This window comes from Spermophilus citellus, assembly GCF_964194105.1.
Source record: "Spermophilus citellus genome assembly, chromosome: 2".
NCBI lineage: Eukaryota > Metazoa > Chordata > Mammalia > Rodentia > Sciuridae > Spermophilus > Spermophilus citellus.
This window is the reverse complement of record NC_138183.1, coordinates 69990695-70007569: the sequence shown is the minus strand read 5'-3', so window position 1 is coordinate 70007569 and position 16875 is coordinate 69990695. Positions and strand designations below refer to the sequence as shown.

General features: G+C 43.2%; 1 protein-coding gene across 1 annotated transcript in view; it reads left to right on the top strand.

Moving 5' to 3' along the window:
* Positions 1-680: 680 nt before the first annotated feature.
* Positions 681-16875, top strand: part of DMRT1 (doublesex and mab-3 related transcription factor 1) — a gene marked incomplete at both ends in the record, with an annotated part of 108052 nt that continues 91857 nt past the window's right edge. Inside the window, 2 exons of the mRNA XM_081262693.1 lie at positions 681-1028; positions 4097-4280. Coding sequence (XP_081118819.1) covers positions 681-1028; positions 4097-4280 — 532 coding nt within the window. The remainder of the gene's footprint in view (positions 1029-4096; positions 4281-16875) is intronic.

The window sequence follows — 16875 nt, the reverse complement described above, 5'->3', positions numbered from 1 at the left end:
TCTCTTCTCTCAGACTTTCAACCTTATTATCAAGGGAGAAATAAACCAATTTCTGAGTTTGCTGCTGCCAAGGTCTCCCGTATTGAACCTGAAGAATGCTTCTCACTGGGGGGAGGGGAAAGGGGGGAAGGGAGCTAGACGACCCGACAGGTTTCTGCACCTCCTCCAAGTAGCACGCTGGACTCCTCTCCTGACCTGGGAGGCTAGCTTCCTCGGTGCAGCGAGCTCTGTCTGGCAGCCTGGCCCCCGGTACCCCAGAGAGCTATGAGGTCATGCTCTGCACCTCAGTGCGATTGCAGCATCCCTGCAGCAGCGCCCTGGTTGCGTGTAGCTGGTGTGCAAGCTTGCACTCAGCCGGAGCACAGTGGCTGGAGTTGGGGGACAATGGGCGTGGCTGAGCTCCCTCGCGCTCTCTCCCGCCTCTGCAATCCCGGGAACATTCTGAAAAGTATCCAAAAGTTCTACACCGCGCGCCAAAAGAAAAAAAAAAAAGGGCACAACCCCCCACCACTCCCGGCGCTGCGTGTCCCGACCTCGCCACTCGGGCTGCACCTCCGGCTGCTGCATACACGCCTCCTGCACCTCCTCCTCTAGAGCCTAGCCGTCGGTTGGGTGCTTCCTTGCAGCCGTCTTCGGGCGTGAGAGGCGGTGTGAGTCCTTTTGCCGCTCCTAGGGGCAACATGCCCAACGACGACGCGTTCAACAAGCCCTCGGCACCGTCCGAGACCCCACACACCCCCGGGGCACCGCCTCAGGGCAAGACCGGGGGCTTCGGGAAAGCTTCTGGGGCGCTGATGGGCGCAGGTGGAGGATCAGGCGCCGGGGGCAGCGGTAGCGGCTCCGGCTCTGGGGCGTCGGGCCTGGGCGCCTCGAGCAAGAAGTCCCCGAGGCTGCCCAAGTGCGCTCGGTGCAGGAACCACGGCTACGCTTCGCCGCTCAAGGGCCACAAACGCTTCTGCATGTGGCGGGATTGCCAGTGCAAAAAGTGCAATCTGATCGCCGAGAGACAGCGCGTGATGGCCGCGCAGGTGGGTGCGGGCGTCCGGAAAGGGGGGTTCAGTTCTGAGCTTCAGGGATAAAGTCCTTCGACGAGGCCAGAGTTAAGACGGGCCCGGGATCGGGAATGATCCGGCTAGTAGAGCCGACGTTCGCCGCGCGCCGGGGACGCGGGACTCCCAGCCAGGACCGAAGCCACTCTGGGTAGGCGGGAACGAGTCCCGGTCCCAGCCTGGGGAGATGCGGGGTTCACCCTGCTGGAAAGATCGCCCCAATCCTGCACCAGAGTTGCGGGGCTCGCTGCAGCGGCGGAGCCCCCAAATCTCCATCCCTGCCCTCCAAGCAGAGTTGAGTTTGTTCCGCTAGGGATTCTCCACGATCTCCGGGCCGCGCTTCAGCTCAGTTGCGGGGTTCGCTCCGCAATGTGGGGCCGCGGGATCTCCAGCCTCGCTCTCACAGCCCATCGCCGAGGGGTTCGCTTGGCTGGGCAGTCCCTGCGATCTCCACCGAGCACAGAGTTGCGGGGTTCGCTCGTCTCGGGGGTCCCAGGGACTACTCCCCGCTGAGCTGGGCTTAAATTAAGTAGGGTCCTTTGGAGCGCCGCGAGGGACGCTTTGTAGGGGCCAGGGGAGACCCTTGGGTAGCTGCGGAACGCGACGCCGCGTTTGTTTTTCTGGAAAAGTCCCTGTGATGGACGCCGCAGCGGCGTGGTCTCCGGCTCTTGGTGCACTTGGCGTCCTCGCCCGCGGCGGCTCCGGGCCGATCGCCTCAGCCATTTTGAGCACCGTGGAAATGCTAATATTTTAAAATTCGCTGTCTGGCCCCAAGTTATGTAAATGTTTTGACTATATGTAAGAATTTAAAAAAACTGCCTGGGTTTGAAGCTGGTCGTTAATTTTTATTTTTAATTTTTAATGGCTTCAACAGTAGGCTGGTAATTTAGCATGTTAACGAAAGTTCACGTCTTTGGTTTCCTAAAAGGTTTTTAAAAGGTAATAATACATTCTTTCCAGCTAAAAGTTGTTTCATCTTTTAAAGATAGATTATTTAAAATGAAATGATACCAAAGAAGTGTTTTCCAGTGGTGTGCTGCTTTTGATTAGAAACGTGTAAAATAGCCCTTTTTAAAAAACGATCTTAAGTTGAACATAACTGCACAAATGCTTAAAGATCGTGTACTTTCTACGTGCATCAGAGTTTTAAGCACAGAGAAATTAAAACATTTACAATTACAAGTGTTTTGTCTTCAGATATTATAAGGGCAGTTACTGAAAATATAGGTAGTTTTTTCATAGAACTTAATCTGTAGTGAATTGTTATGCTGGATGTAACAATAAGGTGCATCACAATGAGATTTAAAACATTTAAATATATAGGCAAGAAAGTATTCCGGACTTTTGATCATTGGCTTAAATATTTAACGTGGAGCAATACTCAGGGAATTTTTCTCAAAATGTAATAAAGATATACGAGTAGGGGCATTAATTTTGAAAACCCTTCCTAGAGGGACTAATTTTGAGGAGACAGCTGAATTAACAACAAAAACGACCCAAGATTACTTTTAGAATATGAAACTTCAGGATGTTTTGTACCAGAGGATTTGTGTTAGGCTAGATGAGCCCTTAAAAATCTATATAGCAATTACTTTCTAGTTATTCTAAAATAGTTTGAAATTGATATTAGATGAATAAAACAACTGCATTTGCAATCCATTGCCAGCCCCTTTACGGTGTAAATAATGTTCACTAACAAACCTTGGAGAAGATCTTTGTAAGGGCATCCTTAGTTTGTGGACTAGATAAGCTGTGCCTTTTGGGTGTGTATGAGGTGTGTGTAAATCAAGGTACAACTATGTATTAATATTTTAGAGGTTTGCAGGGTTTTAAAAAACTTACTTCTGGGCAGTCATTGATAATGCTCTTTCCAAGCCCTTGGTTAATAGCAGAAAATCCAAGATATATGCTTAAATAATTATCCAAGGTTTAGTTTTCTAAGGTGATGACTCTTTTGATTATGAGTGAAATTTACTTCCACATGAATCAGCTAACTTTGGACTATATAGTTTTCCTAAGCCAATACATAGATTGTAGCTGGATTTCTGATTTACCATTTTGATTTTACCTTTTCTCTCGTCTTTGAGCCTTTAAAAGTGTATGGTGCTTCATTTTTCTCCTTTCATGACCACCAAGAGTCAAGTTCAATAGAAAGTCTCTTTGTTACAGGTAGTAAACAAAAATACAACTTGTTTTAAGCCTCCCCCCCCAATTTTTAACAATGTTATTAAAAAGATTATAAACACAAGAAGCCCCTTGAAGTGTTTCCTAAGTATGTCAGATTCTTACCTGTCTCAATTCTGTCTCTCTTTCCCTGCCTAGACGCCCCCACCCCCAAACCTGTCCTCTCCCTTGCTCCTCACCTCCCACCTCTTCTTCTTCCAGGGACTTTCATCGCCAGATTCCAGCCTCCTTGCTCTTCCTTGCTTCTCCACATGCTCCCTCACCCCTGGGGAAAAGGGGTTTGTGGGGTTTCATTTCCTAGATGCTCTGATCCATATTATTCTTACCCCTTTTTCCTTCCCTGTGTGAGTGCTACTCATTCCATGGTTCAGGTCTCTGCTGCATTTCTACGCAGGCTGATTCTTACATTTTTGCTGTAGATTGGTGTTTGCTTCTCATCCAATTTTGTAGTGGATGCTTACTTGCTTCTTGTTTCTCCTTTTAAATGGGGAGGAATCTGTGATCTAATGTAAGCTTACTGGTCACTGTTTCCAGTACAGTGGTCTTTTACATATTTGTGGGGTGAAGGAGTCCAGTGCTTCCTAATCCATCAGTGTGTTTTCTACTCTTGAGACTGAACTCCCCTCTTTGGATGAGTTTTTCCTGATCCTTGTTTCCTGATAGTTTGCACACTCATGTGTTTTGGGGATATCTACAATGGGCCAGATACCCTGACTTTATATCATTTTTCAACTTTGGCTGCACATCCTAGTTACCTGGACAGCCAGGTAAGAGAAATGAGAAACCTCTTTATGTTCAGAGCCTATCCTTGGAACTGGTGATTCTAGAGTGCTGGAGAATGATTCACTGTCCTGTGTTTCCAGGTGGCTCTGAGAAGGCAGCAGGCGCAGGAGGAGGAACTGGGTATCAGCCACCCCATCCCGCTGCCCAGTGCAGCTGAGCTGCTTGTCAAGAGAGAGAACAACGGTGGCAACCAATGTCTCATGAATGAGAGCAGCAGCTCTTCTCAGCCACCAGCAGCCAGTACACCCACAACAGCGGCCTCAGGTAACCTGGGGGGGGGGGGGCGCGCGGCTGGGGTTCACATTGGGGTCTAGCATGAGGAAGAAGTGCTGTGCCTATAAAAACAGACTCAAGACCCTCCTGGGTCACCTATAACATTTACAGCTTGGAGGAATTTCTTAAGGAATTCTCCCTCTGCTTTTGTCTGCCTCACAAGGAGATGGCCATGGCTTCTAGAAGTGAAGGTTCAGCAACTTTACTTTCCTGTTGATAGTTAATAGTCACAATCACATAATGTCAGGGAGGAGTGAGATTGTTCATGTTTCATATTGGTCCACCCCTCTGTTTTGGGGTCTAGTTGGGTAGGTGCTAAAGATCCTCGTTTCTTAGAACTGAAGTTTATTTCGTCAGCAAGGAACAGCATCCCTTTGGGAAAAGTGTCTGAAAAGGCCAAAACCTAAGTGTCAGATGTGGATGAACTTGGGAAGGAATAGGGAAAGTGTGTCATGTAGGCTTGTAGTCTCTCCCATGTGCTAAGCACTATGCTAGGGGCTTCATATGTGCCAGTTTATTCCTTCCTCCTAGAGTCATTCTCTTAAGTAGGAGGTAGTAGTCCTTTTTAACTTCATGAAGACAGAGGTGTAGGAGGTTAAGTTCATGGCCAAGATGATTGAACTAGAAAGCATATGAATCAGTCCATCTGTCTCCCAAGCTCAGTGTGCTTGGTGCACTGGGTCTCCAAATTGCTTCAGGAACCTCAGTGGTCTGGAGCTCACTGTTCACTATGAAAGCCTCCAGCCATAGGTAATTATTTAATAAATAAATTATTAAAAATAAAAAGAAAACATTTGGTTTCTCCTATGATCCATATTTTGAGTGTTCATTAGCCACATATTGCTAAGAGCTGTCATATTGGATGATGCATTTCTATTTCTCAGAAAGTTTCATTTGATGGTGCTGGTCTGGAATGCAGAGAACCTCTGAGAAATCCACCAAAGGTGTGGAATTTTGGAGTTTCTGGCAGTTAAATACAGTAATCCCCCCTTATCTATGGGGCATAGGTTTAAAGACCCAAGTGAATTCCTGAAACCTAGGGTAGTACTGAACCCTACATGTATATGTATATTTATATATATGTAAATGTATATATTTGGAATAAATGTTTTTGTCCTACATATTCATACCTGTGGAAAAGTTTAGTTTATAAATTAGGTACTATACGATTAATAATATCTAATAATAAAATAAGGCAATAATAAAATAAGGCAATTACAACAATGAAAATTATTTAAAACTTGTGAATCGTTTGTTTATTTAATTTTCCATTGAACATTTCTGGATCATAGTTGACCTCAGATAAATGAAATAGCAGAAAGTGAAACTCTTGGTAAGTGGGACTAATGTATATGGGCTGAGATTGTCTTTAGGATCTACCATGGTTTCATGAAATATGGCCTTGCCACGTGGTACCATCTTTGCTAAGCTCGTATGAGTTACTCAGTTTGCTGTGCTTAACCTCTAGACTAAAGTTGCTCAGCTGCATATCCAAAATTAGCTGTGAAATTTTGGAATAAGTCACTTAAGCTCTGTGGGCAGTTTGTTTCTGGTTCTCAAAAATGAGGGAGAGGGTTCTTAAAGATTGCATGAGTCTTTGCCATTGTAGGGAGGAGAAGATAAGTGCACAACAGGGAAAGCAGGTAGGTGTGGTACTGGAGCTACAGGTTCTGTAATGAACAAAGGACAAGGTAAAGATGCTCCTTGACTTATGTCCTGATAAATCCAACGTAAATTGAACAATTCCTAAATCAAATGCAATTAATACGCTTAAACTACTGAACATCACAGCTTAGTAATATAGTACAATGTGCAGTACCAGTTGTTTATTACCCTTATGATCATATGGCTGGCTGAGAGCTACTTTTGCTGTGCAAAATTGAGAGGATCATATCCCATATTGCTAGCTTGGGAAAAGATCAAAATTCAAAATATAGTTTCTACTGTTTTTTCCCCCCAGCATTGGGGATTGAGTGCAGGGCCTCATGCATGTTAGGCAAGTTCTCTGCCATTGAGCTATGTCCCAGCCCTTATGGTTTTGTTTTTTAATATTTATTTTTTAGGTGTAGATGGAAACAACACAATGCCTTTATTTTTATGTGGTGAAAGTGTGTCATCTTTGCACTGGCTTTTGTACCATTGTAATGTCAAAAAATTGTAAAAAATTGAACCAGTATTGTTTTTTTCTTTTTTGGACTGGTTGTTCATAGTGTATACATAGAACAGTTTCCAAACTTTGCTTTCCATAGGGCAAAACAGGTTCTGGCAGAGTGTTTCAGAGTGGCAATAGGAGAAGTAACAGAGAGGAGCCACAGGGTAGAAGGATTTAGGGGCCAGGGTCAAGGAGGATGCACCCAGATCCCTTGCTTGTCTCTGGAGTAACATACCTTGTAGTATCCTGAACTCTTGATCAGTACTCAAAGGCAAGGGGAAGTTGAACCTAATATGTGTTCTGCTCTTTTGCTTGGGCATAGGTGGGTACTCATGGCTCTGGGAGGCTGTGCCTCCCAAAGGAAGGTGGGTGCCCCACTAGACAGCTCATCTCTGGGGCACGATGGTCATCCTTCGCAGGATTTCTATCAAACCTTTGGAGTTGGAATTAATAATTAATATGGACTGAGGATTTGAGTGAGAGGGAGGTAGGGCAGTTAGTAGAATACCAATCCCAGAGAGAAAGAGGGAGAAGGAGGGTGAGATTGTGAAAATGGGAGAGGCAGACAGAAGATGGTCCTACAGCTTTTAGGTGGCTAATGGAGACAAGTTTCTTAGATAACTTGGCACTAACAACAATATAGCTTACTTTAAGTTTTTCCAAGATTGCATGTATTTGAAGTAACATTTAACTATTGCAAAGTAAAGGGCAAACATTTGTAGTAGAGTCCAGAACCTATTCAAGGAAAGAACATTGCTTTTCCAGCACCAGTCTTGAGTTTCACCTCTGTCATCCTAGGATTACTTGGTACATGTCCAGGCTTTTGTGTATAGTTTTTCTTTCCATATAAGTATGTGTATGTATGTACATATACATATAATATATATTTACATACATGTATGTATATGTATACAGATAAATAATATTTACCTGTTTATAATGGGAGTGTGTTTGCACCCGCTGTCATTAGCTTTGTAACATTTAATGCAGCTTGGAATTTTTAAAAAATATTTTTTTATTTGTCAATGGACCTTTATTTTACTTATTTATGTGTGGTGCTGAGAATCAAACCCAGTGCCTCACACATGCTAGGCGAAGCTCTGCCACGGAGCTACAACCCCAGCCCCAGTTGGCATTATTAACGGCCTAGAATTCTTTTATGTAGATGTGGAAGGCCAGGGTTTGAAATGATATAGTGAGAGTTGAAAGTTGTAGGAGTTGTCATGGAATAGTAAGACCTACTGACCTGGCTCACCTGGGTGCAGTTGCTAACCTCCTTCCTACCCCTGCTCCCTAGGGTTTGTTAGGCCAGTTGCTTGGTGAAATTGAGTAGATTTTTATGTCCTTGAAGTTTCTTAGTTATCTCCTTTTGGCTCCTTAAAGTGCCAAAAGTGAGACTAAAAAATGCTCAAGAATTACTGCAGAGATTATTGGCTGAATTCTAAGGACACTTCAAAGTAAATTGGATTTACCAAGCTGTGATTCATTTTTTGGAGAACTAAACCTTATAAACAGGATAATGCACATTAGAAGACAGTCCTTGGTCAAAGGCTGGCTAACAGTGACCAAAGGATTTATTGGATATCCTTGAAGATGGATATAAGAGACTTTTGTTGTTGTTTTTTTCTTTGATTGTGGGGGAAAAAATAGCCCTTTGAAGAAATTGTTTTGTTGCTGATTTTTATACTAGTAGGATTAGATGTTAGAAGGTGTGTTATTGATTAGAAAAGTTTCTTCCTGGTCATTTGTGGGGCACAGAGCAAAAAAAGATGAACATTTTTTACTATAAAGGACCATGAATTAATTAGCAATCTCAGCATTTTCTGTGTGCCTTCATGTTTTAAAATATTAGCATAAAGTATACTTTTTTATTTCAAGTTATTAGCTTTTGAAAAAAATTGGGCCTTCTTTCTTTGTCAATTTGGGCTCGTCTGTTTTATTTTACATTTTACTTTTCCTTCCACCTCCTGTGCACACATAGAACACTGTTCTACCCAGTATGTTCCCTGAGGTCTGCATAGTTTTTCATCTCCTTTTCTGTGCAGAAACTGTCAAATGAAGGGCTGTATTGTAGAGAACTTGGTTCTGCATGCATGTCCTTTGTGAGGACCTGAATGTTATCTCTTGGACCCTCCCTTCTGGAGCACCCTGGACTTGCATCCACACGCACATCCACCCTCCCCCAGATCAAGCCACCTCCTACCGTCTGGGGTTTTCCTTGGCAGCTTCAGCCTTTCCTGGAGCCCATGGCCCTATTTCCCTCCCCTTCCCCTGTTGGAAGGGTATGCTGGTCTGTGCCTAATAGTGGAGGGGCCCCTCCTCCATCTTCTTCAGCAGGAATTCACTTCAAGAGAGCGCAGGCCAGAAGAGGAGCATATTTCTTTGTAGGTCTTGAGGACTTATATATTTTACAGATATGAAAAGTTTTTCCTAGTCATTTTTGGGGCACAGAGGAAAAAAAGATGAACATTTTTGGCTATAAAGGACCATGAATTAATAGCAATCTCAGCATTTTCTCTGTGGCTTTATCTTTTAAAATATTAGCATAAAGTATACTTTCTTATTTCACAATTCCAGTTTGAAAATGGAATAATGTCCCTGGGGTTTTTGTTGGTTTGTTTTTGGTATTGAGGGTTGAACCCAGGGGTACTTTACCACTGAGCCACATCCCCAGTCCTTTTTTATTTTTTATTTTGATATAGAGTTTTGCTAAGTTGCTGAAGCTGGCCTCAAATTTGTGATCCTCCTGCCTCAGCCTCTTGAATTGCTGGAATTACAAGTGTGTGCCTTGTGTGGTTTTTATCAGTGAGAGATGGGACTGATGAATAACAATGAAGATACTGAATTTAAATTTTTAGAAGAATAGACTATTTTTTAGAGCAGTTTTAGGTTGTTTACAGCACAATTGAAGGAAAGGTACAGAGATTTCCCATGTATCCCCTGCCCTCACACATATGTGGCCTCCCCCATTACTATCTAAATCCCCCATCAAAATAGTGCCAGTGTTACAAAGAAACCTGCATTGTCATATATCCCCTAGAGTTGGGTGCATAATGGGGTTCACTCTTGGTGTTGTCCTTTCTGTGGGTGTGGACAACATCTTTATGATGTCAGACAACATATTTCCACTGCCCTAAATCTACTCTTTGGGGTTATTTGAATTTAATATAACATTTAAATTTTTATCTTTGCAGTTTTCTAACATCACAAAGAAGGAAGCATTTCGCTCAAATGAATGATAAAAACATTTTACACACAATGGATTAGGAGTTTATTTTTGAAAGATTCTGACCACTTATGTGAGATAGTCTCCCTTTGATTTAAGCCAGCTCTCCATTGCAGGCAGAATAAGAATTGATGGTAGGTTAAAAAAGTCTTCAGATCAAAATCATCCTCATGCTTTCAGAGTCAAAGAAGTTGCCAGCAGATTGTCTTAACCCAAACGTAAACTGAAGCAACAGTTGGAAGTTTGAAAGAAAGAAAATGCTAGATGGTAGCGATCATTTTGATAGCTTGCTGTTTTAAATACTGTTTTAGACCATTTTGTTTATTTCAAAGGAAGTCTGCTTACACTTGTCAAATACAGCAGTTCAGTTGGTCTGATAGAAACTCTGTGTGGATAGTATTTTGGTTTAGCAATTATAACAACAAAGTAACAGAAAATAGCCTAACCAGATTACCTGTGGCTAGAAAGGAAATTTAGCTAGAGCTTTAAAAAACTGAGAGAATTTAAAGTCACAAGTTTTAAAACACCATATACAAAACACATAAAACCAACCATTTGGTTGGGTTACATCTATATCTCCCTTGTGAAAATAAGCTGGAGAGCATGGATGGCCTTTTACTTATCAATTTGTTTACCTATGATAGAGTAAACTACCTGGCTTTATAGTTGATGGTCAGTAAACCTTTTCTGAATGAATGATACATGATGTTGAATGAATACATGAGTTGTTTTAAAACACTTGAGTTTTCACGAACCCACATACAGATGTCAGAGAGAAAAATCTTTGATGTTCAGTGTGCTTTTTGTGTATTTTTAAAATAGTTAAAAATTCAAATTAATTTCTTAACAGGTTAAGGTATATTTCCTATACTGCATAATTCATTTGTTTAAAAATCTATGATTCAATTTTTGAGTGTGTATGAAGTTCTTGGGTTTGAACTCAGGGATGATCTATTGCTGAGCTACATCCACAGGCCTTTTAATTTTGAGATGGGTCTCATGGAGTTGCTCAGGCTAGTCTTGGACTTGGCAGTCCTTCTGCCTCAGCCTCCCGAGTTGCTGAGATGATGCCACCATGTTGGGCTATAATTTATTATTGTTGTTTTTTTTTTTTTTTTGTAAATTCACAGTGTTGTTCAACAATCACCAGAATTCAATTTTGGAAAATTTTGTCTCCTTTTCTAAAAGAAACTGCCCTTTTGTGATCATTCTCCACCTGCACCCTACCCAAGCTCTCAGTGTCCACTAATATATTTCCATCTCTACGGATTTGCATGTTCTGGACATTTCATTGTCATAGTTGAGACATTTCACATAAATAAAACAAGCTGTGTGACCTTTTGTGTCTGGCTTCCTTGACTTAGCCTGATTTTTTCAAGGTTTATCTATGTTGTAGCATGTATTTATTATTTTTTATTACTCCATTTTGTTAGCAATTAATGTTTCATGAATGGGTATACTACATTTTATTTTTCTGTTCATCAGTTGATGGACATGTGGGTTGCTTATAATTTTTGGTCATTATGAGTAATGCTATTGTGAACATTTGTGTACAATTTTTTTTGTATAAATGTACATTTTTTTCTCCTGAGTGTGTATCAGAGGGTGGAATTGCTGCTCTTATGGTAACTGTATGTGTAATATTTTGAGGAATTACTAGACTGTTTTCCAAAGAGGCTGCACTGTTTAACATCCCCACTAGCAATATATGAAGGATCCAGAAAATTCACACTTAAGCTTTTTTGGTGGTGGGGGCAGGGCAGGTACTGGGAATTGAACCCATGGGTGCTAAACCACTGGGCCCCATAGTTTTTGTGTATTATTTAGAGATGGGATCTCAGTGAGCTGAGAACTACCGACATGAATCACTGCTCTCTGCTACACTTAAGCTTTTTAAATTTTTTTCAGTTGTAGGTGGACACCATACCCTTATTTATTTTATGTGGTGCCTCACATGTGCTAGGCAAGCATCTCACCACTGAGCCACAACTCCAGCTCCCACATTTAAACTTTTTTAAATTGAAAGGAAAGATCCCTTTTTTTCTGGCAAGTATAATAGATAGTTCAAAGCAGTGTGAGTCTCTCTGATGAGAAGATCAGATCATGAAGGAGTCTTCAGGTTTGCATTTTATTATCACTAGAACTATGTTAATGTTCAGTCTCTGTAGAAATTTCTCCATTTACCTCATTGTCACAGTTTGTAGTGAAAAGGAAAGTGAGGAAGCCAACAATTCATAGAGGAACCAGGGATGGTCTTTCCCTGTGCATGGCTGGCCGATAGAAATACTGGTATCTTTTTAGAAAGGACTGAAGCATCTTTTCAGGTCTTAGGTGATCTGTATTTCCTCAAAATGAGGGTGCAGGAAATCTATTACCCTAGACACTTGGCTAGGATAATTTTTATTTTTGATTTTCTGAAAATGGAAGACCATGGTCACCTTTCTGTAGAGTGGAAGAAAATCCTGAGAGTTTGTGAAAATAGACAGTTGTCCTACCTGGCACCCCTGGAAGAGGGTAGTTTACATTAACTCTTAGAACTTCCTGTCAATGGCTGGTCATAGTTTTGGAGTATGTGGTGTCGAACTCAGGGTCTCATAAATGCTCCCAACACTACCACTGAGCTACATTCCAGCCCACATTGGAGAGTTTTTATGGATGGTAACACTAGGTGCTGTCCTTGTGTGATGTAGTCTTAAATTTGTTGCCCAAGGAACCCTTTGAAATGTCAAAAAGTTCCTGTCATCAGTTTCCCTTGCATTCCCCAGTGTGTTGCTGAAATCCTTGACCTGTATTCCTGGTTTTGCTGGTCTCAGGATCCAGCTCCCCTCCCAGACTTCTACTACTTTTTAGGGTCTTGTGGGTGTCTTTTTGTCCCATCTTTTGTTTTATTCACTTGTTCTTTTTTTTTGCTAGTGTGATAAAATGTACAGCATTTGAAATTTGTCACTTCATACCTTTTTAAATGTGGACTTAAGTGCGTTCATATTGTTGTACAACCATTGCCCCCACCCATTTCTAGAACTTCCCAAACAGAATCTCTGTTGTCCTTCAACTATTACGTCCAATTTCCCTCTCATTAACTGACTTGACTGAGGATAGCATTTAGTCTCAGCTTTACTTTTTTTTTTTTTTTTTTTTTGTACCCGGAATTGAACTCAGGGGCCTGCAATCACTGAGCCTCATCCCCATCCCTATTTTGTATTTTATTTAGAGACACGGAGAGTTTTTATGGATGGTAATACTGAGCTGCTTAGCGCCTCTTTCTTGCTGAGTCTGGCTTTGAACTCGAGATCCTCCTGTCTCAACTTCCTGAGCTGCTGGGTTACAGGCGTGCACCACTGTGCCCGATCCAGCTTCATTTTTCTTCAAGGCTCCATGGCCTTTGAAATCATCTGTAGACTCCTGGGTGCTAAGACGGTTTCTTTTATTTCTGCCAGTATCCTTTCTCTCCTCTGCTTCCCCTCCTTCTCTCAGCCTCAAAGTTTTACTCTATTGCTAACTTTTCATTTTGTTTCTTAGATGGGTCTAATCTATGCCTCTGGCGTAATGGAGTCTCTGAAGTCTCTCTCTAGGGTGGAGGTTTGTAGGCATGGGCCAGGGCAATGTGAACTAACACCTTACGCAGGATGAATTCCCTATCTTTGTCAGATGATCTGGGCTCATAGCTGCGCAGTGCCCTGAGTGTACCATGAAGCAAAGAAGAGGAGTTGGGGTTCCTGGCCCCACCGTGATTCTAGGTGTTATCTCACTGGAACTTGTCAGATCTTTTTTCTTTTTGTGATTTCATGAACAACTAGGCGAGGGCATGTCTGCATTTCTGTCTCAGCCTGAGGTGTCTTACTTTTCAGTTGATAAAAAATTTCAATTCTGGGGACAACCATTTTGACTCCCTTGTGAAAATTCACATAAATGTTTATCACTGTTGCTGAAAACAATGACATTTCAAACAGAGTTTACTCCAGTCTCTTATGTCTGTGGGCAGACTTAATGATTGCTATTTTGGTCTTATTTTATAACACCACTGGACCTGCTTTCCAGAAAAAAATCATGTAACAGATTCTTAAAGCAGACCTGGATTATCAAAAGAAAATATTGATTCAATGTTATAGTAATGGCAAATTTTCTGATGTTTATTGGCAGTAAGAGCTCTTAGGTATTGCTTTAGTCATCCAATGTCAATTCAATTCAGTATATGCTAACAGGTGACTTTCAATATTGATTTCTGCACCCTAACCCTTAACTCTATTCTCAAGGTTTTTGGGGGGGTTTATCTAAACTATACAGAACATGCTTTAATTCAGTGAAGCTGATTGGATTCATTAGACACCAATCCATGTTTGCGGAACAAAATTGAATTCATTTCTGTTGGTGAGTGCACTGTCTGAGCAGGAGTCCCTCCCCACCTTCTCTTTTTTCCTTCTGTTTTTTAAAAATTTGCATATTTTTTTTTCAGAGCTGTCAAGAAAACTTTATTCATTGGAAACTGGGCAAACAGACCCCTCAGGGAGCTGCATGCCCCTAAGCCCTGGCCCCTTTTGTTTGGACCCTAGTGAAATGTGCACAGTTGCCCTCCCTAATGTCAGGGAGAGACAAAGAGGAATGCCATTTTTTCTATGTAAAGTGAGGAATAAAAGGGGAATGAGTAGAAATCTGGTTATCCCTCCTGAGGCTCCCTGTGGAGCTGGGGTGCCTGAGGTTACATGGTCCCCAGATCAGGTGCAGATGCACACCACTCCCAGAGGTAAACTGATTCCAGCTTTTGGATCAGGTTGGGAGAGAGCCTTTTAAGATCATGACAGGCAGAAGTGGCTCTAAGGGCACCTGAGAGATTCCACCCCCAAACCTACCAGGGCACAGGGGCTCTGGTTGAACACAAAGGTTCAAGATCATTCCAAGGCCCCTGAGTTGCCAAAATATCCAAGTGACACTGATGTGTTGTGCTGCAGAAGCTGGGGGGAAAGTGGAAAAGAGGCAGGGGGAGTACCTACAAATCTCCAACAGGAAAACCAGAAGCAGTGACATGTAGCCCCAGAGGCTGGTATGTGGGTGCGCCTGGGCAGGGTGGAGAACCCACAGCACACAGTCTCAGGACCTTTGCATAGTGACATACTCACCACCCTCAGCATCAAAGGGACCCAACTGGGTACAGAGAAGCTATGTTGCCCTGCCCCCCCAGATCAAAGACTTCCATAGTGTCCCATCTCTATGTTCTGGATGTATGGCTTGAGGCTTAGCAGGACAACCAAAGGGCAGAGGATTTCAGGCCAGGACCCAGCAGTGAGGTGTTAATTCTGTCCCAGAGCAGGTGCCTGTGTGGAGCGTGGAGAGTAGACAAGCAGGGAGGGAGTCTTCAGAGGTAGACATTGAGGGTCTGCAGGATACCGCGGCGGCAAAGCGGGCAGTTGCGGTGGTAGACAGAGTGGCGCATCAGGATTTCAGTGCAAGCCTGGCACAAGCACAGGTGCCTGCAGGGCAGAAGCAGCACAGTCTTGCTCTGGTCCTGGCAGATGACACACTTCTTCCGCTCCTCTTGCTCCTTTAGCAACTTCCACGGGTCTTGCCCAGCTGTAGACTCTTCCTCATTGAGCCTCTCCCGGCCCCGGGCAGGTGTCACTCTTATGGTACTAACCTCCTCCTCTTCTGCCTCTGATCTGGGCCCTGCTTCATAACTATTATTGCTGGGGGTGTAGCTGAGTCGTAAAGGGCTTGCCTAGCACACCCGAGGCCCTGGGTTCTATCCCAAGCACTGAAAAAATAAAACTAACATTCATTGTGTGACTGCACTGGGCTAGTCGCTATTCTAGGCGTGTGACATATAGCAGTGAATAAAACATGCAGCTTACATTTCCAGGGGCGGAGAGAGTTGATAAGCAAGTACATCAATAAGTAAACGAGGTATTTTTAGGAAATAGTGTTATGAAGAAAAACGAAGTGATATGAAGGATGTGACTTGAGAGGACAGTGATTGTTTTAAATAGTCAGTGAAGGAAAACTTCTGAGGAGATTAAATTGGAGCTAGTTCTGAATGATAATGAACCATTGGGGTCAGGGTCTGAGAAAAGAGCCTTCCAGGCAGAAGGAGCAGCTAAGTGAGACTGCACTTAGAAAAGCAGGCAGGTGGCGGGTGTCTGAGTGCTGTGAGCAGGGGTGACATCTGCGGGGGCTGCATCTCGAAGGGCCGTGTAGGCCAGGGAAGGAGTTGGGATTTTATTATGAGTGCCATGGAAAGTCACTGGAGTGTTAAAGCAGTGAATGGCGTGACCTGATTTACTCTCTTAAAAGATCTCTCTGCTGCTGTGTGGAGTGTAGCTTGAAAAAGCCAAGTGGGAGCAGGGATTGATGTCAAGGCTGGGCTGTTGCCCATGCCAAGGGGAGAGCTGCTTTGACAGGGCTGGTGGTAGTAGAGATGGAAAGAAAGGGTGGGACAGAAGGTCTGTTTTGGAGATAAGTTTCGGTGCCATTTTGGTAGGTGCTGTCAGTGTCACTCCCTCCAGAGAGCTGCAGCCACAGCATTTCCAGGGCTAGGCTGTTGTTGGGGCTGTGCCAGTCTGATAGGTGAGACCTTGTATTCAGTGTGGTCGGAGACTCAAGGCCCCCCAAAGAAGTGCACACCCAGTCCCCAGGACCTCACATGCTAGGAGGGACTTTGCAAATATGATTAAGTCTAGGATCTTGAGATGGAGAGATGACCCTGGATCTTCCAGGATCTCATGGCATGATTCTTAAGAGTAGTTTTTTGTTTTTTTTTTTTTTTTTTTTTTTTGCTGTGACATATAACTGAGAAAAACAGCTTAGAGGAGGAAAGACTTATTTTGGCTCACTGTTTCAGAGGATTTAGTCCAGTCTGTTGGCTCTGTTGCTGTGGGTCTGAGTTGAGGCAGAACATCATGGTGGAGGGTATGGTAGAGCAAAGCTGCTCAGCTCATGGTAGTCAGGAAGCAGGGTGCAGTGAGGAGGGTGTGCAGATGAGCCAGGAACAAGAAATACTATTCCAGTACATGACTCCAAAGGCCTGCTTTCTCCAACTATGCCCCACTGATGACAGTTTCCACTATTTCCCAGTAGTTCATTCAGCTGTTAGTGGATTAATCCACTGATGAGGTCAAAGCCCTCATGATCCAATTGCCTCCTGTAAGCTCCACCACAGAAGATTGCTGCACTGGGGACAAAGCCATCAACACATAAACCTTTGGGGGACATTCCAGATC